Consider the following 22,689-nt stretch of genomic DNA (forward strand, 5'->3'; position numbering starts at 1 on the left):
TAAATAGAAATTCGATTTTCAGATATTATTGCCCATTTGCTGGGGATTAACCAGCAAAAAATTGGCCAAGAATTGCACAGTAAATTCAGTAAAAAATGGTAAATTCATGCCAAAGATTAATATTTCATAACTTTTCTACACCATGCAAGGCGTTCTTAGCACCTTTATTAAAAATGTGCAAGAAAGTTTTACTGAGACCGCTCCAGTTTTTTTAAAAATTTATTTATTTACTTAAGAAAATATCTCAGATTCAACAATTAAATAAGATTGTTTGCTTGCATTGCCATCTTAATTTTTAAGTTCAAAATATTTATAATTTTCTTAACATTAGAACATATGATGTTAAAATATTTATAAAGTTTTTATTAAATGCTATACAAAATCTTCACAATGTTAATGTATTTCAGCAATAGACGAGCTTTCAAATTGTAGCTACATAATCTAACTTAGTTTCTTAATTCTATCTTCTTACTGAAATGTACTGGCATGGGGAAATAAACAAGCTTTGTCAAAATCATGGCAACAGAGAAGGGAAAAAAGTGAAGAGTGGGGAAATTGACTATCCTTGACGCACCTACAGATAATACTCAAACTATAGCTGTTTCCAGAGGCAGCTTATATATAATAAATATCATTGTATTGAAATAGCATTCAGTTATAATTAATCAAACTATTCCTCTTTTTTGTAATAAAATAAAAATGATGTACTCTATAAGAACTGTATATTCCACATCATAATTTAAAATAGAAAATTTCATGTCAATTTTAAAAAATATTTATGGTTAATTTATAACCTTCTGTTATTAATAAAATAATGTTATATAAAGAGCTGATTTTTTTTAATTGCAAATGCCATCTCTTTGTTATTATAATATTGTACTAAGCTGTTAAAAAAAGAATATTTTTTCAATATGCAATAATTACATTTGTGTATGTGTGTGTTAACAGTTGCTTTAAAAAAGTATTAAAAATAAATTAACTTATTTAAATATTAGTAGAATACTTTTTGTTGAAATTGATAAATTATTGAAATTAAAATTATCATTTAATCAAGATAAAATAAACTACTTTTAGATATTTTCGTACATTACCAAAATAATAACAGTAATAATCAAAATCATTTTTTTTAATAAGATTAAGAGAAAAAACTTTGCAGAATATTGGAATAAAGTTTGGCATTTTGAATTCCTTTTAGAATTTTGACAATGCATAAATTGCAAAGAACAACAGAGAATGAAGTTATTTTCTGTTGTTCTTTGCAATTTATGCATTGGGATGTTCTAAATCAGGTTTCAGAAAGGATTTTAATTAGCTTATTATTAAAAAATACTTTTTGTTTCCATGGTGACGAAAAGGCTTAGAAAGGTTTGTCTCAGAATATTATTTTATTATATTTATAAATGTATCAAATATTTTATATTTTGTTTCTTTATTTCATGCTGTTTCAAAATATCATGTTAATGAAATTTAAAATTAAAAACCTAAACTTGCTTTTGTTTTTCTTGCATAGTTTTCTACTAATTTTTCATAAGTGGTTGTGATTTAAAAAATTTCAAGTTTCTGTGTGCTTATTGAATAATGTGTTCAATATTTTAGTGTCAATTTAAAATTAATTGCAGAAAAATCTGTGGAACAAGTTGGTGAGAGCAATGGCACTGATTCAAATGATGCCTGTCCTGAACCTGATCAAGATGTTTTACTGCAACATGAATGGACTACAAGTGAATTTATGGAAAATAGAAGAAAATTTAATATTGATTTAGCACCTAAGGTTTTTGTTTTATTTATTTGTCAATCATTAAGTATGAGTTATTTTATAGAATAGTTTCCTTAAATTTTGAATTCAAAAATTATTATTATTTGTTTATTTTTACCAAATTTTTTGGTGTTATATGTTTTGGAGTTTTCCTCTATCTTTAATAAAATTTTAAATCAAGCATCATAAGTATCAAAAGTATATGAATTTCATTTTATTTTTTCTTCGCAATTTCAAATAATAAATTTTGTGACTTTGAATTATTTTCTAATATTATATAATTTATTTAATAAAATATTAAACAAATTTATTACAATTCTTTTTTGTGTGTGATTTGTTTTGATTTTAAAACTAGTGGGCATTGTGATAATAGTTTCATTTTTCAGAGTGTCCTTTGTTCTACAGTGTGGAAAAAAAGTTCCTGCTTATTTTAAATATTTAAAAAGTTGCTTTTAATTCAATATTGATAAATGAATGTATTTGTGTAATTTGTTTAGTAGTCTTTATATTGAATGACCTGCTTCTTGCCTCTTTATTCTTACATGTACTGTATATGATATTTGTTAAAAATGTTAATTAATATAAATGAAATTATAGCATCTGATAAATCTACACCTTCTAAATTTCTTCCTATTGATATTTATCCTCTTACCATTTCATAAATTATTATATTGATGGTATTCAAAGTTTGTCTCTATCTTTCATTATTTATATGTAGAAGATATGCTTTACCTTAACTGTTTTTAAAATCTTTCATTGAAAATCTTTTATGCACACTATGTGAAAGTAGTAGAAATATGAAGGCTATGTATTATAAATTTTCTAATATCCTCATCTATTATGTATGTTTCATTAAATTATATTAATAATTGAATCCTTAAAATTTACTGATACAATATATATATGTGTGCGTGTGTGTCTTTTAAACTAAGAAGTTTTAGTTTCATTATTTTGCTGTATGATTTATAAAATTTTATTGAATTTTTTTAAGCTTGTTATTGGCATTTTATAAATTTACTACCCTAGCATTTGGAGCAATAACGAATTCTCATTTAATTTCAGATTATGTTCTCAAAAGGCTCTCTAGTAGAATTACTGATCTCTTCTAACATTGCTCGTTATTCTGAATTTCAATGTGTTACTAGAGTATTAACTTACATCAATGGCCAAATACAACAGGTAAAAAAAAAATGAGACAATATTAAGATACGTATATTTGGGAAAATTTATTTTTACTACATCTTTATTTTGAAATGTGTACGTCATTATCAATTCATGTTCAAACTATGTTGTCAATATATGATTATATTTTGAAATATTGTGTTTTTAATTTTCTTAAAAATTCCTATTTTGTTTTAATTAATTTTGAACTTATATTTATGTGTATTTATTCTTTATTTATTTTTTTTTTTTTTAATATTCATCTATTTTGGTAAAATAATAAAAGTTTTGAAACTAAAATTCATGCTGATTTATTGGCTTGGATTTGTACTTATTATTTACTGATTGCCTTTGGCAACCAGGTAACCCATTAGGGGTATTGGTTATATTCAATTGCAATTAAGTCATTTAGATATAACTCCATGTGCATGAATCCATCAAATTGTCAAACATTCAAAAAGTGTTATTTTAATTGTTTTACATGTATTCTGTCCATTGTGTATATGAATCTTTCAAATCAGAACCAGTTTTATGACATCACAGCACTGTTAAAAATGTAAATGTGCAGTTCATTCTAATGTCTAATTTTCATAGTATTATAATTTCACCTTTTTTATCTATCTTGTAAACTACATAGATATTAAATAGAATCTTTCATTTAGCTTTTCAACAGTAAAAGAAAATCACACAAGTATATATTTGATGAAACAACAAAAATGCTTTGAATTTCAAGCCAACATTGTAATCAGTTATTGCAAATTAAACACAAAATATTTTTTTTTTAAATTGTCAAAAAAAAATTATGACTAATAAATTGGTATCATTGAAAAGTCTTTAAATTTTAAAACAATGGAAACATTATTTTTGTAAAATACTAATTGCTAGTGTTATTGCAAAAAAAAAAAAAAAATGTTTTCTGGTGTGTGTGTGTGTGTGTACATTTCCACCTTTTAAGGTGTATATGTATCAAACTTGGTAGCTGTAGGTCAAACAGTCTGGCCTGTATAGTGTCAACACATGTAGGCACATTCTCATTCCTTTTTACTATTAATAGTGATATTATTGGAAGGAAGATAAATATTCTTATTGAAGGCAGAAATGTAAAAACAATTACCATGATTGAAACTTTCATTTATCTTGTAAAAATTCAAGATATTTTATTACTAAGGAAAAAAATAAAATTCCTAAATATGTATCAAAGGAAAGTTTCAGAATAGCTGGATTTCTGGATTAAATATCCACTTGAATGTTAATCTTAACAAAGTTTGTTCTAATTATGTTATTTTGTTTTGTTGCTCATATGATAAAACAACTTTTTTTTTCCAATAATCTGTGTTTGTTTTTACTCAATGCTTCCTTTAAAAGGGAAAGACCGATTTTTTTTTTTTTTTAAATTAGGTTCCATGTTCCAGAGCAGATGTTTTTAGCACAAAAACTGTCTCTGTTGTAGAAAAGAGGATGTTGATGAAGTTCTTAAGTTTTTGTTTGAAATTCGAAAGTGAAACTGCAGAATTTCAAGGTACATTTATTAATAAGTTTCGATGTTCACTTAAACATTTACATGTTTTACCTATATATTTTTTTCTTCTTCTTTTCTATAGGTTATGAAGATAAGCCTTTTATTGAGTTTCTTAGGTCTAAAAAGTTAACTTCAAATGTTGAACATCATGTTATTCATGCCATTGCTATGGTAGATGAAACATGCTCTACTCTCAAAGTTAGTTTCTTTTTTTTTTTTTTTTTTTTTTCATTTCTTTTTTACTTACAATTTATTCAATTTCTATTTTCCACTCAAGTTTTTAAATTGTATTTTTTATTTAGAATTGCCATGTCACTTATTGTTAAAATATTGATATCCACTTTTAAATAACTAACCCCATGCAGTGTACTATTATCCTCATATAATTGAAATTTTATCTTTAAAATTTAGAAATTAAATTTATAGAAATGACATTAAGATTTTGTATAGACATAATTTAAGCAAAATGCATTCGTATACATATGAATAGATTAAAAACCTAATTAAACGTTTTCAGTTTTAATTACAATATTATGTATGCTAAATAGAAAATAAGAAAACACTTTTGTGAAAAATTTGTTGAGGTTAGATTAATAAATAACTAAACTTATGTAATTAGGATGTTAATGAAATATATTATGATCAGGAAGTGTAGTTGGGAGCCAAGATTAATTGGGAACAATGAATGCAGTTTGTCTTTCTCACACAATTAAGGCTTTAGCGACCTAGGAAACATATGCTTTGTTAAAGATGATGTTGAAAAAAATAGTTTCAAACTTTTTTCAGTGCTATTTTCAAATACTTGTTCACTTTAATTGCAACCATATTCTAAAAATGTGAAACTAAAAATTTTCTAAGTGTCATTATTGGGAGGATATAATGATATGAGTAAAATTGAATTTTTGCTTTTGGACTTTCTTCTGAGGAACAGATAAGAAACTTTAGGTGATAGTATAGTATTATCTCTAAAAATGTCCATCTTGGAGTAGTTGAGAATGGGATCTTTATTAAATCTTATATATTTAGATAGATTAGAAATAATTTATTATTTAATAGGAGTGAGATTAAATCTAGGAACATGGTAACATTCTGTCCCATTAATATGGTTTATTATTTTGTGCTTGACTAACAAATGACATTTTTAAAGAATTTCCCATGTAATCTACATATATATATTACTTTTCACATGTGAAGGGTAGTTTTAAGTTATAGTTACAAATCACTCAATGCCAATTATGGAAAAAGCCAAGAGAAGAAGAAAATGGTGAAAATTTATTTGATTAATGGAGAAATTTTATTTTTATGTTTTCCAAAAAGAAATAGAAGTTGCTGAGATGAAGGGATTGATTTATTTCAAAACATCTTTTGTTTACTTATCCAACAAATATGTATATTTTGATCGATCTCATTGGGAGCGGGGGTCAGTGGAAGCTCATTTGTATATGTGCAAGATTGATGGACATGATAGGTTTAAAGAGCATCAATCTGACTAACAAAATTTTTCTTGTTTTGTAAGGATAGTTTTTGATTTCTGACAGTCGAATTAAAATTCCTGTTGTCAGATTAGAATTTTTTTGTAGTTAAAGTATTTTTGTAGTGTAAATCTCAGTGTATAAAGAATTAAATAAGAGATTGACCACTTTGCTTAAAGTAGGGCTTCATATTCTATAATTAAATTGAAATTCTATTTCTTATTCATTTTAAAGTGTGTTTCTAAATCTTAGACTTTGCGCGTGCTTGCATGTGTGTGTGAATATTCATTCATTTTTGTTTTTATATTCTTAACTAAATTGGAGATAAAATATTTATAAATTATTCAAAATTGAAAGAATTAAATAAATATGATTACTCATATGTGATATATTTTTATCGAGAAATGGTTTTAAAGAAGTCGTCCTTAGTAATAATCAGGAATGAATAATAAAATAAATTCCTAAGTTGAATGGAGGAATTTCTCATTATTTGAACTATAGTTTCTTCAAATAAGTTTGTCCTGTGATCAGTAGTCAAATTACATGTTCAAATTCGTTCTATATTTTTTAGGCAACATATCAGGGTAATTATGAATGTTGCTATAATAAGACTGTTTAATTAATAATTTGGAAGAGAGATATTGTATAATGAGTCCTTCAGAACATGATCATGTGCTCACTTAAATCATAGACTTATATTCCTTCTCAAAAGAACATTTTAAATGAAAGAAACTTCTGTAAAATTGATTTTAATTAAATCTTAACTAACAGTGTTAAATTTTCGAAACCTAAATTACTTCTTAAATTTATTGTGAATTAATTGTTTTTAATAGGAACAAATATAGCAAATTACATAAAAACAAAACATAGGTCGCTATGAAAACTATCCTTGATATGCAAAAGTCAATTCTTTACCTTCAAAATTATATATGCTTAAATTTTTTTGCCATTGTTATCTTTTTGGTTTGCATTTTTCTACCATAATATTTTGGATGAGAATATAAAAAATTGACAGCTTACATATCATCAAACAAGCTCATTGTTTAAATTATAAATATTTCAGCTATTTTGAAAATATTAGGTTTTATTATGAATAATTTCATTTTTTTTTTTTTTTTTAATACTTGTGGGTTGATGAAACTGAAATTTTATCTAAAAATATAAAAAAGTCTATTTTTATAAGTAAATCTAGCATGAAGTATCTTTGATATCTTTCTTTTCAAATTGTAATATTATTTATGTCATGTATTTATTTATTTTATATTCTATTAATTGTCCGCATTAAAATTTCCTTGATTTTTTTTAACATTTTATTTTACTCCCAAATACTTTAATCTTCTGATTTAAATTTCTCCAGCAAATTTTATGATTTTTATAGTAATGTTTATTTAAGGTTGTGTTTTTAATTACTGAATACGCTTGCATATATAACACATGGGTATGCATTCTTAAAAAATCTCTTTGAATTTTTAATGTTAAACCACAAAATAAAAAAAAAAGCAATCCATAATTGTATGTGTGATATTAAATAGAACTGAAAAGCAATGTTTTGAGGTATTATACATTGAATTTTCTTAATGAACATGTAAAAATGTTTTTATATTATAATTTGAAGTTATAAAAAAATATTTTTTTAAAAATTCTGTTAAACAGTTTTATTTCTGTGTTTGCGACAATAAAAAATGTTAGCGGAAAAAAAAGCATTGCTTTTATTATATTTGTTCTAAATCATACCATTTCTGTAGTCCATATAAATAAGTTTATGAAAAGAGCTCTCTCTCTCTCTCTTTTTTAATAATTTTAATCTAACAACCTTAATATTTAATATCTGAATGACTTGTTAATTTTTTGTATTAAATTAAGAAGCTTTTTTTTTTATCCTATCCATTTAAAAAAATTATTTATCCTTTATTTAGGGTCTTCAAGCAACTCAAAAGTTTCTTCAGTCATTAGGAAAGTATGGTAAAACACCATTCATCTGCACATGTTATGGAAGTGCAGAACTACCTCAATGCTTTTGTCGGTAAGTAAAAATGAAGTTAATGTAAGCAATAACCACAAAATTCCATTAATCTGTATGTTATTTATGATATTGAATTTTGTATCATTAAATTCTTTAAAGTTGTATTCTTATTGGCATTAACTGTAATAAATTAGTGGCAATTCACTTTAATTAGAGAGAATGCAATAAAAATTTTGGGGAAACCATTTCCACTGGCTTTTTTATACAAAAGTAAAATTTATAGACTTTTCTGCACAGTTTTTCTGTTTCATTAATAGAATGGTGTAATTATTTTTTTTTTCATTATTTTTTTTTTCCTAAATATAAAAACTTTCTTTTTTTTATAATTTAATATGATGAGGAAGGAAATTTGCTTAATTGAACTAACTAGATTTTGATATTTTATAATTGTGTAAGTTTTTTCTAAAGCAAATTTCTTGCTAAATTTAAATTTAGCATTATGGCATTATGTACTTTCTTATTATATGCATATATTTCAGATTGTGTGCTGTATATGAAGGCATGTATTATCTTAAAAGAAAAGTAGATGGTGTGCTATTTGATAAAGATAATAAATGCTGTGGTATTGTTACCATGGGACAAAGAATTGGTTGTGAGTAAGTAGACAATCATATTTATTACAACATATTAACTTCCTTTCCCAAACATTCCAATTTCCAACTATTGTTTTGAATTTATATTTCAATCAGTACAATCATGCATATCCATGCTGAAATTAAATTTAGATAGAAAATGTTTATATGATATTTTTTCTAAAACCATGATGAGTCCCTCCCCTTTCTAGAAACTTGTGATTGAAAGAAATTATGAAACTCTTACCATTTCGAAAATTCCTTTTGTGTTAGATCATGACAATTTTAAAGAATGTAGCCCTTTTTTTTTTTTTTTTTTCAATAAAAATTGTAGCCTTTTTTGCTGAAAGATACAATCAAAATTATTAATGTATTATCTAAGCTTATCTTTATAAAATATTATTAAACAACAACTACCACTTGTATAAATGTAGTAAAACAAAAATTAATCTTTTATTTTATGGTGTGGCTATTAATACATTGTTACTGGCTTACACTATTCAAATGTTTGAATCAATCAGGGGTTTGCACTTAAGTATTAATGAGAAAGGCTTGTGTCATTGCTTTCTCGTAGTTAAATCCTCCGCTGATTTTTAAAGATGAAAAATTAAACAAAAACTTAATTTCTGTAATTTATTCTATGGAGTATTTTCTTTTGTGTTCTTCTTTCTTTGTGTGTGTATGAGCTGATTTTGAATTTTTATATAATATTTTGGAATGTGTGATTTTTTTTTCTTATTAAAGTAATTTAACAACATATAACTATTACTCTTCATATAAAATTAATATGAAAATATAATTTATTTACCTCAAGTTCTTATACATTGAAAAAGTAAAATTTAAATGAATTTTCAAACAAAAATGTAGTGAAAATTATTGAAATGCTTGTTTTGCATTTTATTTAAATGTATTATCTTAAAATAGCGATCAAATTGATTAATTGAATTATAATTAATTATGCAAATGCTGATGCATTTTTTTTACTTGTAATCATGAGCAGAATATGTGAAATATTAAATATCTTATTACTTTTATACTTCTCTGACATATATAATTTATTGAATTAAAAAAAACCTTTAATATTGCTTTGTGACAAGTATTTGTAGCTTGGAAAGATGATCCTTTCTCTATGATTTTTTTAAAACTTTTAATGTGGATAGAAATGGCTTTATACTTTTGTAAATAAGTATGAATAGTTAGTTGCTTTTGGCATTCAGCTGGTTTGTCAGGAATATTAGTTGTGTTTACCTTGAATTAAAGCTTTTATGCACAATTTAATGTTCATGATTTCCACAAGAAACTACTTTTAAGCATAAAATTCTGAGAGACACAAAAGCAGTGTTATTTTAATAGTCTTATAGTTTTATTTATTTTGTCAATGATTATTCTTAATGGTATGAAGACACTTGAAATCATATGTTATTAAAGCATACTACTGTTCAGGTAAGCTAGCTTCTAATTGTATGTGTTTCATTTGACTCTGTAATTTCACTTTCTTATTCCACATATAGACTACATAAGAAATAAATAGAATCCTTCTTTAACTTTCAAAAATGGAAAATCATGTAATTAAATATTTGATAAAACAGTGAAGATAGTTTGAATTCCAATGTAACAGTGACATCTGTTGTTCAAAATTTTGGGGAATGGAGGGGGGGAGGGCAAAATTCAGAGGAAAAATATTCAGCAATTATATTGTTACTATTAAAAAGAAAATATTTTAGTGTCTAAAATAGTATGAATATCAATTTTGTGTCATAATAGTTTCAGAGTTATCATTGAAAACCTTGCTTAATTTTTAATTCATTAAAATTTTATAAAAACAAAAATTGCTCTCAGATGGGCATTTTCCCATTTCAGAGTGTATTTGTGCCAAATTTGGTAGTTCCAGCCCCATCATTCTGTTTTGCAGAGTGCCAAACCATATTCTCATTCTCCCTTGTTATTAGTAGAGGAAAGCAAGGAAAGATCTATTGGGATTTTTAAAAAAACTGAAGAGTAGCATTAAAATTTTTCTGATTTCTACAATTCTATAACTAATTATAGAAAAAGTATATTTTCATCCATGTTATGATCACTTAAGTTTTCTTTGCAATTATCTTTTTTTATTGTACTTATTACTGTTTTTATATTTCAGGTGGCTTGTAATGGAATCAAGTTATGCTCCAATTGAGCTTATCCCACAAGTTTTACCTCAAAGGTTAGTGTTTACTTTTGTGTTACATGCTAAGTTAATGCATTGTACTCATGAAAATATGCATAGAAAAGTAAAGTTTTATTTCTAATATAGAATTTATAAATAAATTTTATCTTAGTTTCTAATTGAAGTTCCTTGATTGTTGAAAAATGGCAGCAGGTAGTAATAATGATCTGTTATATATGTATGCGTATCTATATAATAATATCCCATCATTATGCGTATTATTTGTTGTTGAACCAAAGCAATTTGTCATTTTTTTTAAATATATTTTTGTGTTATTTCATTATTTCTATTTTTTTTTTTTTTTACGTACTAGTAATTTACTGGTTTATTTAGATTTTTATTAAAAGATTATATTCATAAATGTATTAAAAATGTAATTTTATATTATGAACAGTTTTTAATATCCCTATTTATTAATTCATTTCATTTTAAACTTTAAAAACCAAAATAAATAATCAGTTTTTGTTTTTGTTTTTTAAACCTAGCCAACTAATTCACCAAGTTATTGATTTTATTGTGTATTGATGCAGGGAAATAATTAATATGGAATTCATTTTTTTTTTATTTCCGATGTTTTATTTTATACAACTGAAAGACATCTGTTGACTATAAGTTATTGGGGTTTAAATGAAAAATTATATATTATAAAATAAAAATGGAATTGAAAATCCTACTTTAAAAGCAATGTCAAAAGAAGACAATTTTTAAATCTTAATTTTAACACAGCCGGAAAAAAACAACTAATTGTTTTGGTAGATATATTTGAATTTTGTCATAGCATTGTTTCAAATTAAAACCAAAGTAATTTTTTTAAAAATATGTATTAAAAATAAAATTAAAAAATTGTATAGAAATAAAATTGACATAATTAAAGTTTTTTTTTTTTTAAATTTCAAAATAATGTAAAAACCATTTTTGTAAGATATTGGTTTTGAAAGATATGAACATCATTGTCCATACAGAGTGAGAATTCTTAGTGAAGCCTACATTCATGCTTGATTAAATTTTTTTATGCTTATTTCTATCATCTTGACTTCTTTTACATACCCTTTCCTCTGGCTGAATGGAGTTTTTTGGTGGCTTTTTCAGTCTAGTCCCAAGAATTTTTAATAATATTTTGCAATTCCATTAATTATTTATGCGAAGTGTTGAACAAAGTACAACTTTAAAAAATTTCAATGAAGCAGGTTGAAATGTTTGTATGTTGCTTTATTTATATTTGGTTGTTATCTTTCAACAATAAGTAATCATAGCGATTTTTGTGTATCATATGTTAGCATTATATATATATATATAATAGAGAATACAATACTTAAATATTGTGATTTTGAACAATGTTATATTTTACTAAATATGTCATATATTAATTCTATGTATATTACTTATCATTAAGTTATCTTTTATTTATACTATTTAAGTTATTATATATATATATATATATATATATATATATATATATATATATATATATATATATATATATATATATATATATACAGGGGTTGTCCAAAATAATAGAAAAGCCTCTTTGAAAATAGTGACTGCCATACATGATAATATTTGACTAAATGAAATACAGAACTTCCAGGGTTTTTTTTTTTTTTTTGTACTACATTGTTGCATATAGTGTAACGGATGTGTGCAAGTGTATTGTGCATCATTCCCTGCTTTGTCTTGCCCTGCCCTTGTATGTCACGGATTAAACTTAAAATTTTAAAAAGATGCCAAGAAGAATTTTATATGAATCAAGTTATTACTCTTGCTTCTTTCTTAACATATCAAAATCGTTTCTTTGTAAAATCACCAGTTGAATCTGCGGTACTGATAAAGACAGTATCACGCTTTATATTTATAGATGTAGAAAATGCAGATTAATATGGGAAAAATTCTTTTCAGATAGTTATAGAACTAAGAGAATTTTAGAATTGGCTCAGCATAAAAAGGAAAATTTAGGATCAAGAACATTGTTCAAATAGAAACTTTTTTGCAAACAATAATAGAGAATACATTATTTAAATATTGTGATTTTGAACAATGTTATATTTTACTAAATATGTCATATATTAATTCTATGTATATTACTTATTATTAAGTTATCTTTTATTTATACTATTATCTTATTCTTTACTTTTATTGTATAATCCATTTTATATTTATTTATATTTCCTTTTTTTTATTTAACATATTGTTATTGTTTTATATCTGATATTATATTTGTTATTATGTATTTTACTTTATAATTTCTATTTTTCACTATTTAAATCCTGCTATTATTTTAAGTTTCATATACTTTATCTTTTTTTAAAATTTATAATTGTAGATTTCATAGTTTCTAAATTCTTATTTATTATATGTAAATTTTGTACTATATTTTATCAGCATTGTTAGAAGTTATAAGATATGGCAAGTATGAAAGCCTTTATTGTGTCTAATCTGATTTGTTTTGTCTGTGTGAACTTTTGCCCAACTGTTTGTAAATTATATGCATACCCATTTTGGATTGTTTCAGTTTCCCTATCTTGGATATATAAATTTTATGTATTTCAGTTAAGTAAGTCTAATAGTGAATGAAATTATATTGCTTGATTTTTTTAAAGCATTTAATGTCATAGTATTTATATAGTTCTGTGACATTTCTGTCTTGAGGCTCTTTTAACTTTTAATAATTTAGAAGGGGGGGATAGAAAAAAAAGAGGGAAGGAAAATTATTTATAATTTTCTGAAAAATTGATTCTAATGCAATCAATTTTCAAAAAAGATTAAAAATATATAAAATACTTTATCTTGTTATTTTAATAAATAATTTTTTAATGCTATTGCAGGATATCTCGAGCTATATTGATAACAGATGCTTCTTTACATCCATCTGAAAATAAAGAGGTATCTCTGCTTTTATGTCTATTAATAATCTTTCATTTTATTAATTGATTTAGTTTTTGCTTTTTATTAACAGTATTCAAATTATAAATTACAAGTTGTGCTTCTTTTTTTCCTTCATCTTTTAATTTAGAATACTTTATTAAGAATTCCACCACAGACTGGAGTAAAAAGCCCTATTACTGTTTTAGAATTTGGATCCAAAAACTACGTTTGTCCTGAAGATTTATGTAAGCAACCCTTTTATGCAGTTTTCTTCCTTAAATTTTGGAAAATAGTTCATATGTTTAGATGGTTAGAATTACTTTCGGTGAAATCATACTATTTAAAATTTTAAAAAGCTCTTTAATAAAGAAATATATTTATGCATTGTAATTACTGTATACACTGAAATGCAAAAAGCCATGGGATAGTAATTTGCAAATATACAGATAGCAGTAGTATAGTGTACAAAATGTATAAATGGGCTGTGCATTGGCAGGGCTTTTGTTTGTGTACATGTGGAAAGATTCCTGATGTGATTTTGACCACACAACAAGAATTTACAGCCTTTGAAAGTGTAATGATAGTTAGAACTAGATGCACGGGACATTCCATTTCAGAAATCATTAGGAAATTCAACATTTGCAGTATAAAGAGTGTGCCAACAAAATCTAATTTCAGGCATAATCTCCCACTATGGTCAACGCAATGGCCGACTGCCTCCTGCACTTAGTAACATAAACCAGCGACATGTCAATGTTAACAGGAAAGCAATACTGCATGAAATAACCACAGGAATAAATGTTGTACGTACAATGGACGTGCCCATTAGGGCTGTTTCATCCTAACAGACTTTAAAAATTTAATGGTTTGTGGCAGCAGAAGAAAATTGGCTTTAATGGATTGTGGCAGTAGAAAACCGAACTTGAATGCCTTTACTTAACAGTACGACATCACTCGCAGTGCTTCTTCTGGTCTCATGACCTTATCGGTTCAACCCTAGGCGACTGAAAAACGTGACTTGGTCAGATGAGTTGCAACTTCTGATCAGATGAGATTTGAGTGTGGTGCAGACCCCACAAAACTACAAACCTAAGTTGTCAATAAAGCATTGTGCAAGGTCCTCTGGTCCAAATGAACCAATGATTGATACGAAATAGTTTTATTCAGGTACTAGGAGATCATGTGCAACTATTCTTAAATTTCAAACAATATTGGAATTTTCATAGATGACAGTGTGCCATGTCACTGGCTACAACTGTTTGCAATTCGTCTGTAGAACAACCTGGACGATTCCGGTGAATGATTTGGCTACCTAGATAGTCTGACATGAATCTTGTCAAACATTTGTAGGAATAATCAGGAGATCAATTATTGTAAAATTCTGCACCGGCAACACTTTTGTAACTATGGGCATCTCCAGAGGCAGCATGACTCAATATTACTGCCGGGGACTTCCAATGAATTTTTGTCAATGCCACATCCTCTACCATAGATCCATTTGATCCATGAGGAGGTCTGACATGTTCTTAGGAGGTATCCCATTACTTTTTTCACCTCAGTGTTTTATGAACTGTTTGGTGGCGTTAAAACCATGTGAGACTAAATGCTTGGATGCACTTTAAAATACTAAGATATTGCTCCTTTTTTTTTTTTTTTTTTTTTTTTTTGTATATAAAAAATTTACTTTGAATCTATGTGTTTTAGATCTCGTTTATATGATTTGCCGTTCTTCAAATGCAACTGCTGAGGAAGATCTTAAAAGTACAGTTGAACTGTTATTTTCAAATGGAAATAAAGGTTGAAAATTTTTTGTTATTTTTTTTTTCATTCATTACAACGTTATGGATTATATAATGCAGTTTTATTAACCAATTAGTATTTTGTATTTAGATACTTCTGAAGATGAGCAGGAGGAAAAACCCAATGTTCTGTGCAGTGTTTATTTTAACCAGTGGGATACTTCAACTGTTAATTTAAATGAAGATCTTCCGTCAGGATTTTTTTTAACTTCATCCCCTGATCTAGAGTTAGATTATGAGTATGCTGTGAAAGAGGTAAGTATTTTTAATCGAACATTTTTTTTAATTGCTTTACTAAGACATCTGATATAACTTCATTTTTCATTATGATTCTAAAGGAAGAAAATCGTTCATATTTTTAATTTTGCTGTTCTTTTTATCATAAGAGTCAAAAGTTTGTAACTAGAAGAATCTGTTTTGATTTTCTCCTTAAAATTAGGTATCAAACTTATATTAAAAGTAGGCATTGAAATTAGAGAAAAGAATAATAATAGAAAGCATTAAAAATTTAAAAAAAATTTAAGAAAGAAAAACAATAAAAATATTACTAGAAAGATTCTTGCATGCATATATTTTTTTTACTGCTGAATCATCAAAATTTACTTCTGCTCTATTGCCTATTATTTATTTAAGTTCGTACTCAAGTTAGATAGATAATTCATTCCTAGATCAAGTGTCCTCTTTGGCGTTATTTTCTTTGATTGGTTACTGCATGAATTACTATTAATTGATATTATAAATAAGTATAAAATTCCTTTTAATCATCTGCAAATAAATTTAAATTTTATAATCTAAAAAGTTATGGTAAAGTTGTCAATATATAATAAAAGCTATGATAAAGATTTCAATCAGTTTATATATAAATGTAAATACACGTTTACTTTTAACATGAAGCTCAGCTTATACTTAATTTTCCTTATTTATAATTAAACTTTTCTTTATTTTAGTCTGTTGCAGTTTTCTTAAATATTAAACTGAAATCTTCTCATTTTTGCCAAATTTTTAGCATAGCAAATTGTATTACCCCCCCCCCTCCCACTTCCCTTTTTCTCTTCTATCTAAGAATGAAAGTTTTGCATTTGATTCTTGCATTTTAATACTGAACTGAAATTGCATCACAGATATTCTGTTACAGTATGTAACCCTTTTTAAAAGAAATGAATTTATAAAGCAAATGAAATATCCTGAAATCAATAGTAGTGATAATAAAAAATCTTGACTATAATTTTTATGTTGATTATAACTTTAAAAGCATTAAGAGATGTTTTTTTCTCAGCTTTACTTAATCAACATTTAAACACTTAAACTCAGTGTCATATACCAAAGTTGGGGAATAGATACTTGCAGCAGAGTTTGTCTGATTTTGATGTTGTCTTCAAACCCCCAAATCTATTGATGTCTGCTTTGTTGATTAGTATTTACCTATGTATTTGGGATGGAGGAAGAAGGTATTGATGATGATTTCTTTCTACCAACTTATTATTTATCCTTTCTCAAAAAAAGAAAAATTGTTTCCCAACTATTCATGCATGCTTGCCCTTACACGTTGATTTTATTAACTTGTTGTATCTTCCTAACAAATAACACATGCTAAGATAATCTTCTGATTTTACATGATTTATCATATGCATTGATTTAAAGTATCCAACATTAGATTACACTTTTTAAAAGCTAAATTGCATATTCCTCTCATAAGCTTTTAAAATTATTCTTTATTTTTAAGTATAGATTGAAAAGCAATGAATATTGTAAAAATCTGATATAATAAATCCAGTTTGTAATGATAATCCCATTTCTGTGATTCATTTGCAATGGATCATCAGCAAGTTCATATTAAAGATACAAAGTGTATGTTTTTATGGCATATAAAAATTAAATTTTCTCTATAATGTTAATGAGATTGACAAGGAAATCCCAAATGTTAGTGCATTCCATTTTATTTAGAATTTTGTTGTCAAATCAATAAGTAACTAAAATTATTCTAATTTGGATATGTACTTTAATAAAAACAATTTCAAATAAAAAGATATTTATCAATTTTATTTGATGTTTAGCATTCTGTGTTATATTTTACTCTATTGTGATTATTTATAACAAAAATTTAAAAAATTCTTCTTTTTTTAAAAAAAAATCTTCCAGGCTCATGATATTTTTACAGCAATATGCCCTGATGAAGAATTTTTGCCACGTGCCCCTGATCCAGAAGATATCCTCATTGAAATGCATAACAATCCTGGGGATGAAGGAGAAGGTGGTAATATAGAAAATGATGTAAATAATCTTGAGGATGATGCTAATGCACATGATGAACAAAATGCAATTAATGATGAAGTCAAAGAACAAAATGCACAAGAACCACCAGAAATGAGATCTGAGGAAAATAAGTAGTAGCCTTTCCTAATTGTCTGTAATTGATCTTTTCATTTTATCATATGACAAGAGAAAACATTTGCAGAAAAACATTTTAAATTTTGAAAATAATATAAATGTGCTTCTTATTCTTAAAACTGTATATTATATTTATTGTTTTACCAGCTCAAGGATAATTCAGGTGCTGTCCGATGTCCAAATCTGGTTTATCCAAACTTTGTATTGGAATTTTAGTTTTTAAAAGACGAGTTTTGAAACAGCATTGCAGTAAATGAAACTGTTTTGTACTTACCCTTTAACTGCCACAGCTTATATATATAAATGTAATATTTGTGAAATATATGTGCTAATTGCACCAAATGTATATATTCAGAACATTTAAAATCAAGTGGCTCTGCAATGAGAATTGTGTAAGATTTTGTTGGCGGTTAAGGGATTAACTACAATTGATATTGCTATTAATTTTCTTTTTTCTCTCTCTTTTCAAAAAATATTGTTAATGGTTAATAATGAAACTGGTCATACTTTAATTATAGTCAATTAATTTTATATTATCAATTTTTTCAATATTAATCATAAAAGAACATTTTAAAAATTTTATAGTATTTAGAAGCACTAATTATTCATTATTTCCCTTGAGCAGTGAAATACAATAATGAGTTTAATGTAAATGTGTATTTCATCACTTAAATAGTTGCAATTATATAAATTTTATATAAGAACAAATATTTAATTTATCATTTTGATGATATATTCCTTTGTATATATTGCTGTCAATGAATACCTAAGCATTGTAGAAATAGAATAACTTGCTTTTGATTTGTGGATCTGTTTTGTCTAATTTTTTTAAATAATATAACTTTAATGTTGATATAAATGGCACACTTCTGTATTTTTAATTAAATTTGAATTTGAAATATATATTAATATATAACCAAACATCCATTTTCTTCTTTAATGTAAATATTTTTAATTAGAATATCTGTGGCTAATTGGAGCATGCTTATATCAGGCACTTACTGATTCTCATGACAGAATGAATTATTGATTGAAATTTGTAGTAGTTATCCATTTCAACTCGCATAAATACCTTTAAAGGTATTAGTTCTTGTGGAAATGAAGAATTCCATTGAATGAAACACTTAAAAGGTTGTTTTTTTTTTAATCGAACTTCAACTCAAAGATGAATTACATTGGCTAATAATTTTATTAAATTAATGCAATCAACAAGATGAATTTTTAAAATTATTTAACTTGTTCTAAGTTGTAATTCCAAATGAGGAGTATAACAAGACTGATAAGAAAATATGTTTTAAAAAAATCTTCTTATGAAGAAGAAGAATATTTTGTTCATTTTCAAGAGAAATTCTGCTTTAAAGGATTAAAAAAGAATAGCTAGTTTTAAAATCATTTTAAAATTATAAAAATAAAAGAATTGTATAATTATTTTTCAATGCATTTATGAAATTACTTGGAGTAAATGTGTTAGATCTATAATGTAAAAATGATCTTACATGTTAGGGATAAAGTGGTAGATTACAGACAAGAAAATATGTGTTATTTCTTATGACTGAAAGTGCAAAACAATGAAATTTGTGTACAATATAGCATTTTTGTAATATTAGCATATACTTTTGCAGTATTACAAAATAATCATGTTTTTTTATTTTTTATGAAAGATAAATTTCCATTTATTGTAGCTGTTGCATTATGATAAATGAAAGGAACAATATTAACTGCATATCATGTCTGATTACTATTAAAAATCATTGATTTTAGAAATCACTATATTGTGAAGAAACATGTCAGTGTTTAAAAAATTCTTTCTAGCATATTATTCAAAATAAATTTTAATTAAAATGCATCTTTTTCTTGTTAATGAGTTGTATTAATCTAATTAATATTTCTTGAAATGCTTTTAATGTTACTGAAATTGATACAAATTAACTTGACTAATTTGAATGCTTTGATTTGAATTTGCCTGCATTTAATTTTTTTTCTCTAATCCATGGAATTTCTATTAACTAACATAATAATGAAATATTATTCAGAACACAATTTCTATTTTATTAATTCAAAATAAAACTGAAAAGGGTAAATAATTGTTTTTATTTCTGAATTGATTTATAAGTTAAATATATCTATATTTTCAGTCATTAAATATATGATTTTTTTAAAGCTCCAAATTGTGTTGAGGATTTAAATGCTGTACATAACATTAATTGAGACAGCAAATAAAAAAGCTATAATGTTAAAGAAATATTTTTTTAAGCACATTGGATATGATTTTTTTCTGTTTATTTTAAAGTTTTAGACTACTATTGCATTTAAGGTTCTGTGTATTGTTTACTTTTTTTAAATTATTTATTTATTGAAATTATTTTTGAATTTCTTACAGTTTTTAATTATAATTATTCTTATGTTATTTATTAAAATTGCTTATTTTTTTACTATGAATTGCATATTATTTGTTTAAAACTGCAAAATATTAAAACTAAATTACTACATTTGCTGTCTTCTTTTTTAGACCATATTTTTCATGATACAAAATTTTTGAATGGATTGATTTTTATTCTCCTTGTGTCTCCCTTCAGTTTTAAATTAATCAAGCTCCATTGTATATTAATTATTTATTACATGATCTTCTTTTAATTCAGAACTCTTTATAATGAATGCTTTTTTTTTCTCGAATTAACAATGGTTATTCAATTATATATGTAGTATTACTATGTATAGTCTAAACAATAGCTTTTTATTTTGTAATTGAATTTTTATCATTTCTTTTAAAATGCAGGAAAGCGAATTGTGATTGAAAATTGTTGATTTTCTATATTGCCCGGGGGGTAGGGGGTGGGATTAGAAGATATATTGGCAAGATTTTGAGTAAATTAAATGGTATGATATTCCATATCATCATTTAATAGTTTATTTTAGTGAAAAGTTCATATTTTTGGAAGATCCTTCATAAAAGATAGCTTCTATAATCATGATTATGCATTAGAATGACTATTTTATATTGATATAAGTTTTTGAGTGATAATGAGCAGCTTTGTTATTACAGAATGTTGGTGCAATTTTTTTTATCATATTTTGTGAATGATGTGCCTAACTTTCCATTGGCGCACAATCAGCAAATTCTAGCAAATATTATACTTTCAGCAGTATAACTCTTTGTGATTCCTCTGCTGTGAAATCCATATCTATTTGAAATGCTGATCTTTATTACATTATTTTTTCTATTCATAATGTCAGATCCATAAATTTTAAAAATGGACTACACAAATTCGGTTTGTTAATATATAAAAATATTTATCACTATACGCTTTCCAATTAACAGGTAAAATGCTACGAAATTTTAAAAGTTTTACAGTATTTGAATAATGGATAATTGTATATCTGATTGCATTTAGTTGTTATTATGTGATTATAAATTTTTTTAAAAAAATATTTATCTTGAATTATTTTTTGACAATGCATTATTTATTTCCATATTTTTAAATTATGGGATTGTACCGTGCTAGTAAAAACATACTTATTATTAAAATAAATATTACTGTGTAATTATTTCATTTTCAAAAGGTGAAGTCACTAAAGATTAAATAGATAAAATTGTTTGTACATCTTATAATCTGATATTTAACCAAACTTAAATGTTTTTGTATATTTTGCTATAAATAATCTTGCAGATTAAAATTTATATCAAATACTTTCTTAAAATTCTACAAAGGAATTCTTTACTAGGTTGTGTTATAAATAAGATTTTATTATTAATAATAATAATAATTCTGACTATATGTAGTTTTAATTATTTTTATGAATTAAAAGCAGGAATAGGTTATCATGTCATTTTTGAAAAAAATTAATGTGGAATGACATAATTAGTTGATATTCAGTGTTTTCATTCGTCTTAAAATTTTTCTTATATATTTAATATTTTTGAGATTATTATTTCTTAAGAGCTTTTGATTTTATGGAAATAAAGATAATATGATTTAATATTAATAAGATTAATTAATTTAATATGATTAAGAATATCACTGAAATATTACATGTCTATAATCTGTAAATTTCTGTTTTATTTTAATGTATGTCTTTATGTTTGGCTGCTTTTTTTTAAATATATTTTTTTCTATCAAATGAATTTTATCATCATTTTCCCTTGCTTTGAAGTTAGTTACTAAGTAAACCAAAGGCTGTGATTGTTGGTTGTCTTGAAAAGTACATACTCTGATAGTTCTGTTATTTGTAATGACATAGAATAGTTGATTTTACTTTGCTGCTGTATTATAAAATTTTGTGTAAGTTATTTTCAATATTCAATACATTCATGCTTTACCATCATTTTTTGGAATATGTAATTTTTTTGCCTATAAAGCTGTGATTTTCTAGTGATTTGTTAATTTAGCATGTGAACTTAATCTTGTCTGTAATGATATATTTTTTATATTGAATAAAAATGAAGATATCTTCTGTTCATGTTTCTTTCCTTCAAAATGATGAAATATACATCAATGATTTGTCAAATTCAGTGGAACTCAAAGTTAATGGAATTATCACAAAAATTCAGTTTATTATATTTTTATTTTTAAAAAAGAACCTGAAGACATGATTTTTTGTAACAAAAAATCGTAGTCAAAATTTGTTTTTATATTTAACATTTCAATAAATAATGCATACTTACGAAATCAATGGTAAATAGATTTTATCAAAATAGTAATAATTGACATTTAATGTATATTTTAAAATGGGAATTTTTCTTTGCTTTTTTAATTGAATATATTGTACAGTTGTTAAATCTTCAATTTAATTGAAAGTCTTAAAAATAATTCTCATTTACAATTTTAGAATATTCAAGATGCAAACAAATAAAATTGCACATAAACTCAAATTTAAAATGCTCAAATTAGTCAAGTTACACAGTATTGATTTTAATTTTTGACAAATTTACTTTG

The 22,689-nt window shown here is 25.1% G+C and overlaps 1 protein-coding gene across 1 annotated transcript in view; it reads left to right on the plus strand.

Annotated features, from left to right (window-relative positions):
- The window catches only part of LOC129980912 (rab proteins geranylgeranyltransferase component A 2-like), a 39,646-nt gene extending 17,439 nt beyond the window's left edge, over positions 1 to 22,207 (plus strand). Inside the window, exons 6-17 of the mRNA XM_056091391.1 lie at positions 1,620 to 1,771; positions 2,819 to 2,935; positions 4,316 to 4,436; positions 4,519 to 4,634; positions 7,825 to 7,931; positions 8,411 to 8,527; positions 10,641 to 10,703; positions 13,529 to 13,586; positions 13,717 to 13,813; positions 15,273 to 15,365; positions 15,459 to 15,622; positions 17,507 to 22,207. Coding sequence (XP_055947366.1) covers positions 1,620 to 1,771; positions 2,819 to 2,935; positions 4,316 to 4,436; positions 4,519 to 4,634; positions 7,825 to 7,931; positions 8,411 to 8,527; positions 10,641 to 10,703; positions 13,529 to 13,586; positions 13,717 to 13,813; positions 15,273 to 15,365; positions 15,459 to 15,622; positions 17,507 to 17,755 — 1,454 coding nt within the window. The 3' untranslated portion in view covers positions 17,756 to 22,207. The remainder of the gene's footprint in view (positions 1 to 1,619; positions 1,772 to 2,818; positions 2,936 to 4,315; positions 4,437 to 4,518; positions 4,635 to 7,824; positions 7,932 to 8,410; positions 8,528 to 10,640; positions 10,704 to 13,528; positions 13,587 to 13,716; positions 13,814 to 15,272; positions 15,366 to 15,458; positions 15,623 to 17,506) is intronic.
- The last annotated feature ends 482 nt before the right edge of the window (positions 22,208 to 22,689 follow it).

This window comes from Argiope bruennichi, chromosome 8 (genome assembly GCF_947563725.1).
Source record: "Argiope bruennichi chromosome 8, qqArgBrue1.1, whole genome shotgun sequence".
NCBI lineage: Eukaryota > Metazoa > Arthropoda > Arachnida > Araneae > Araneidae > Argiope > Argiope bruennichi.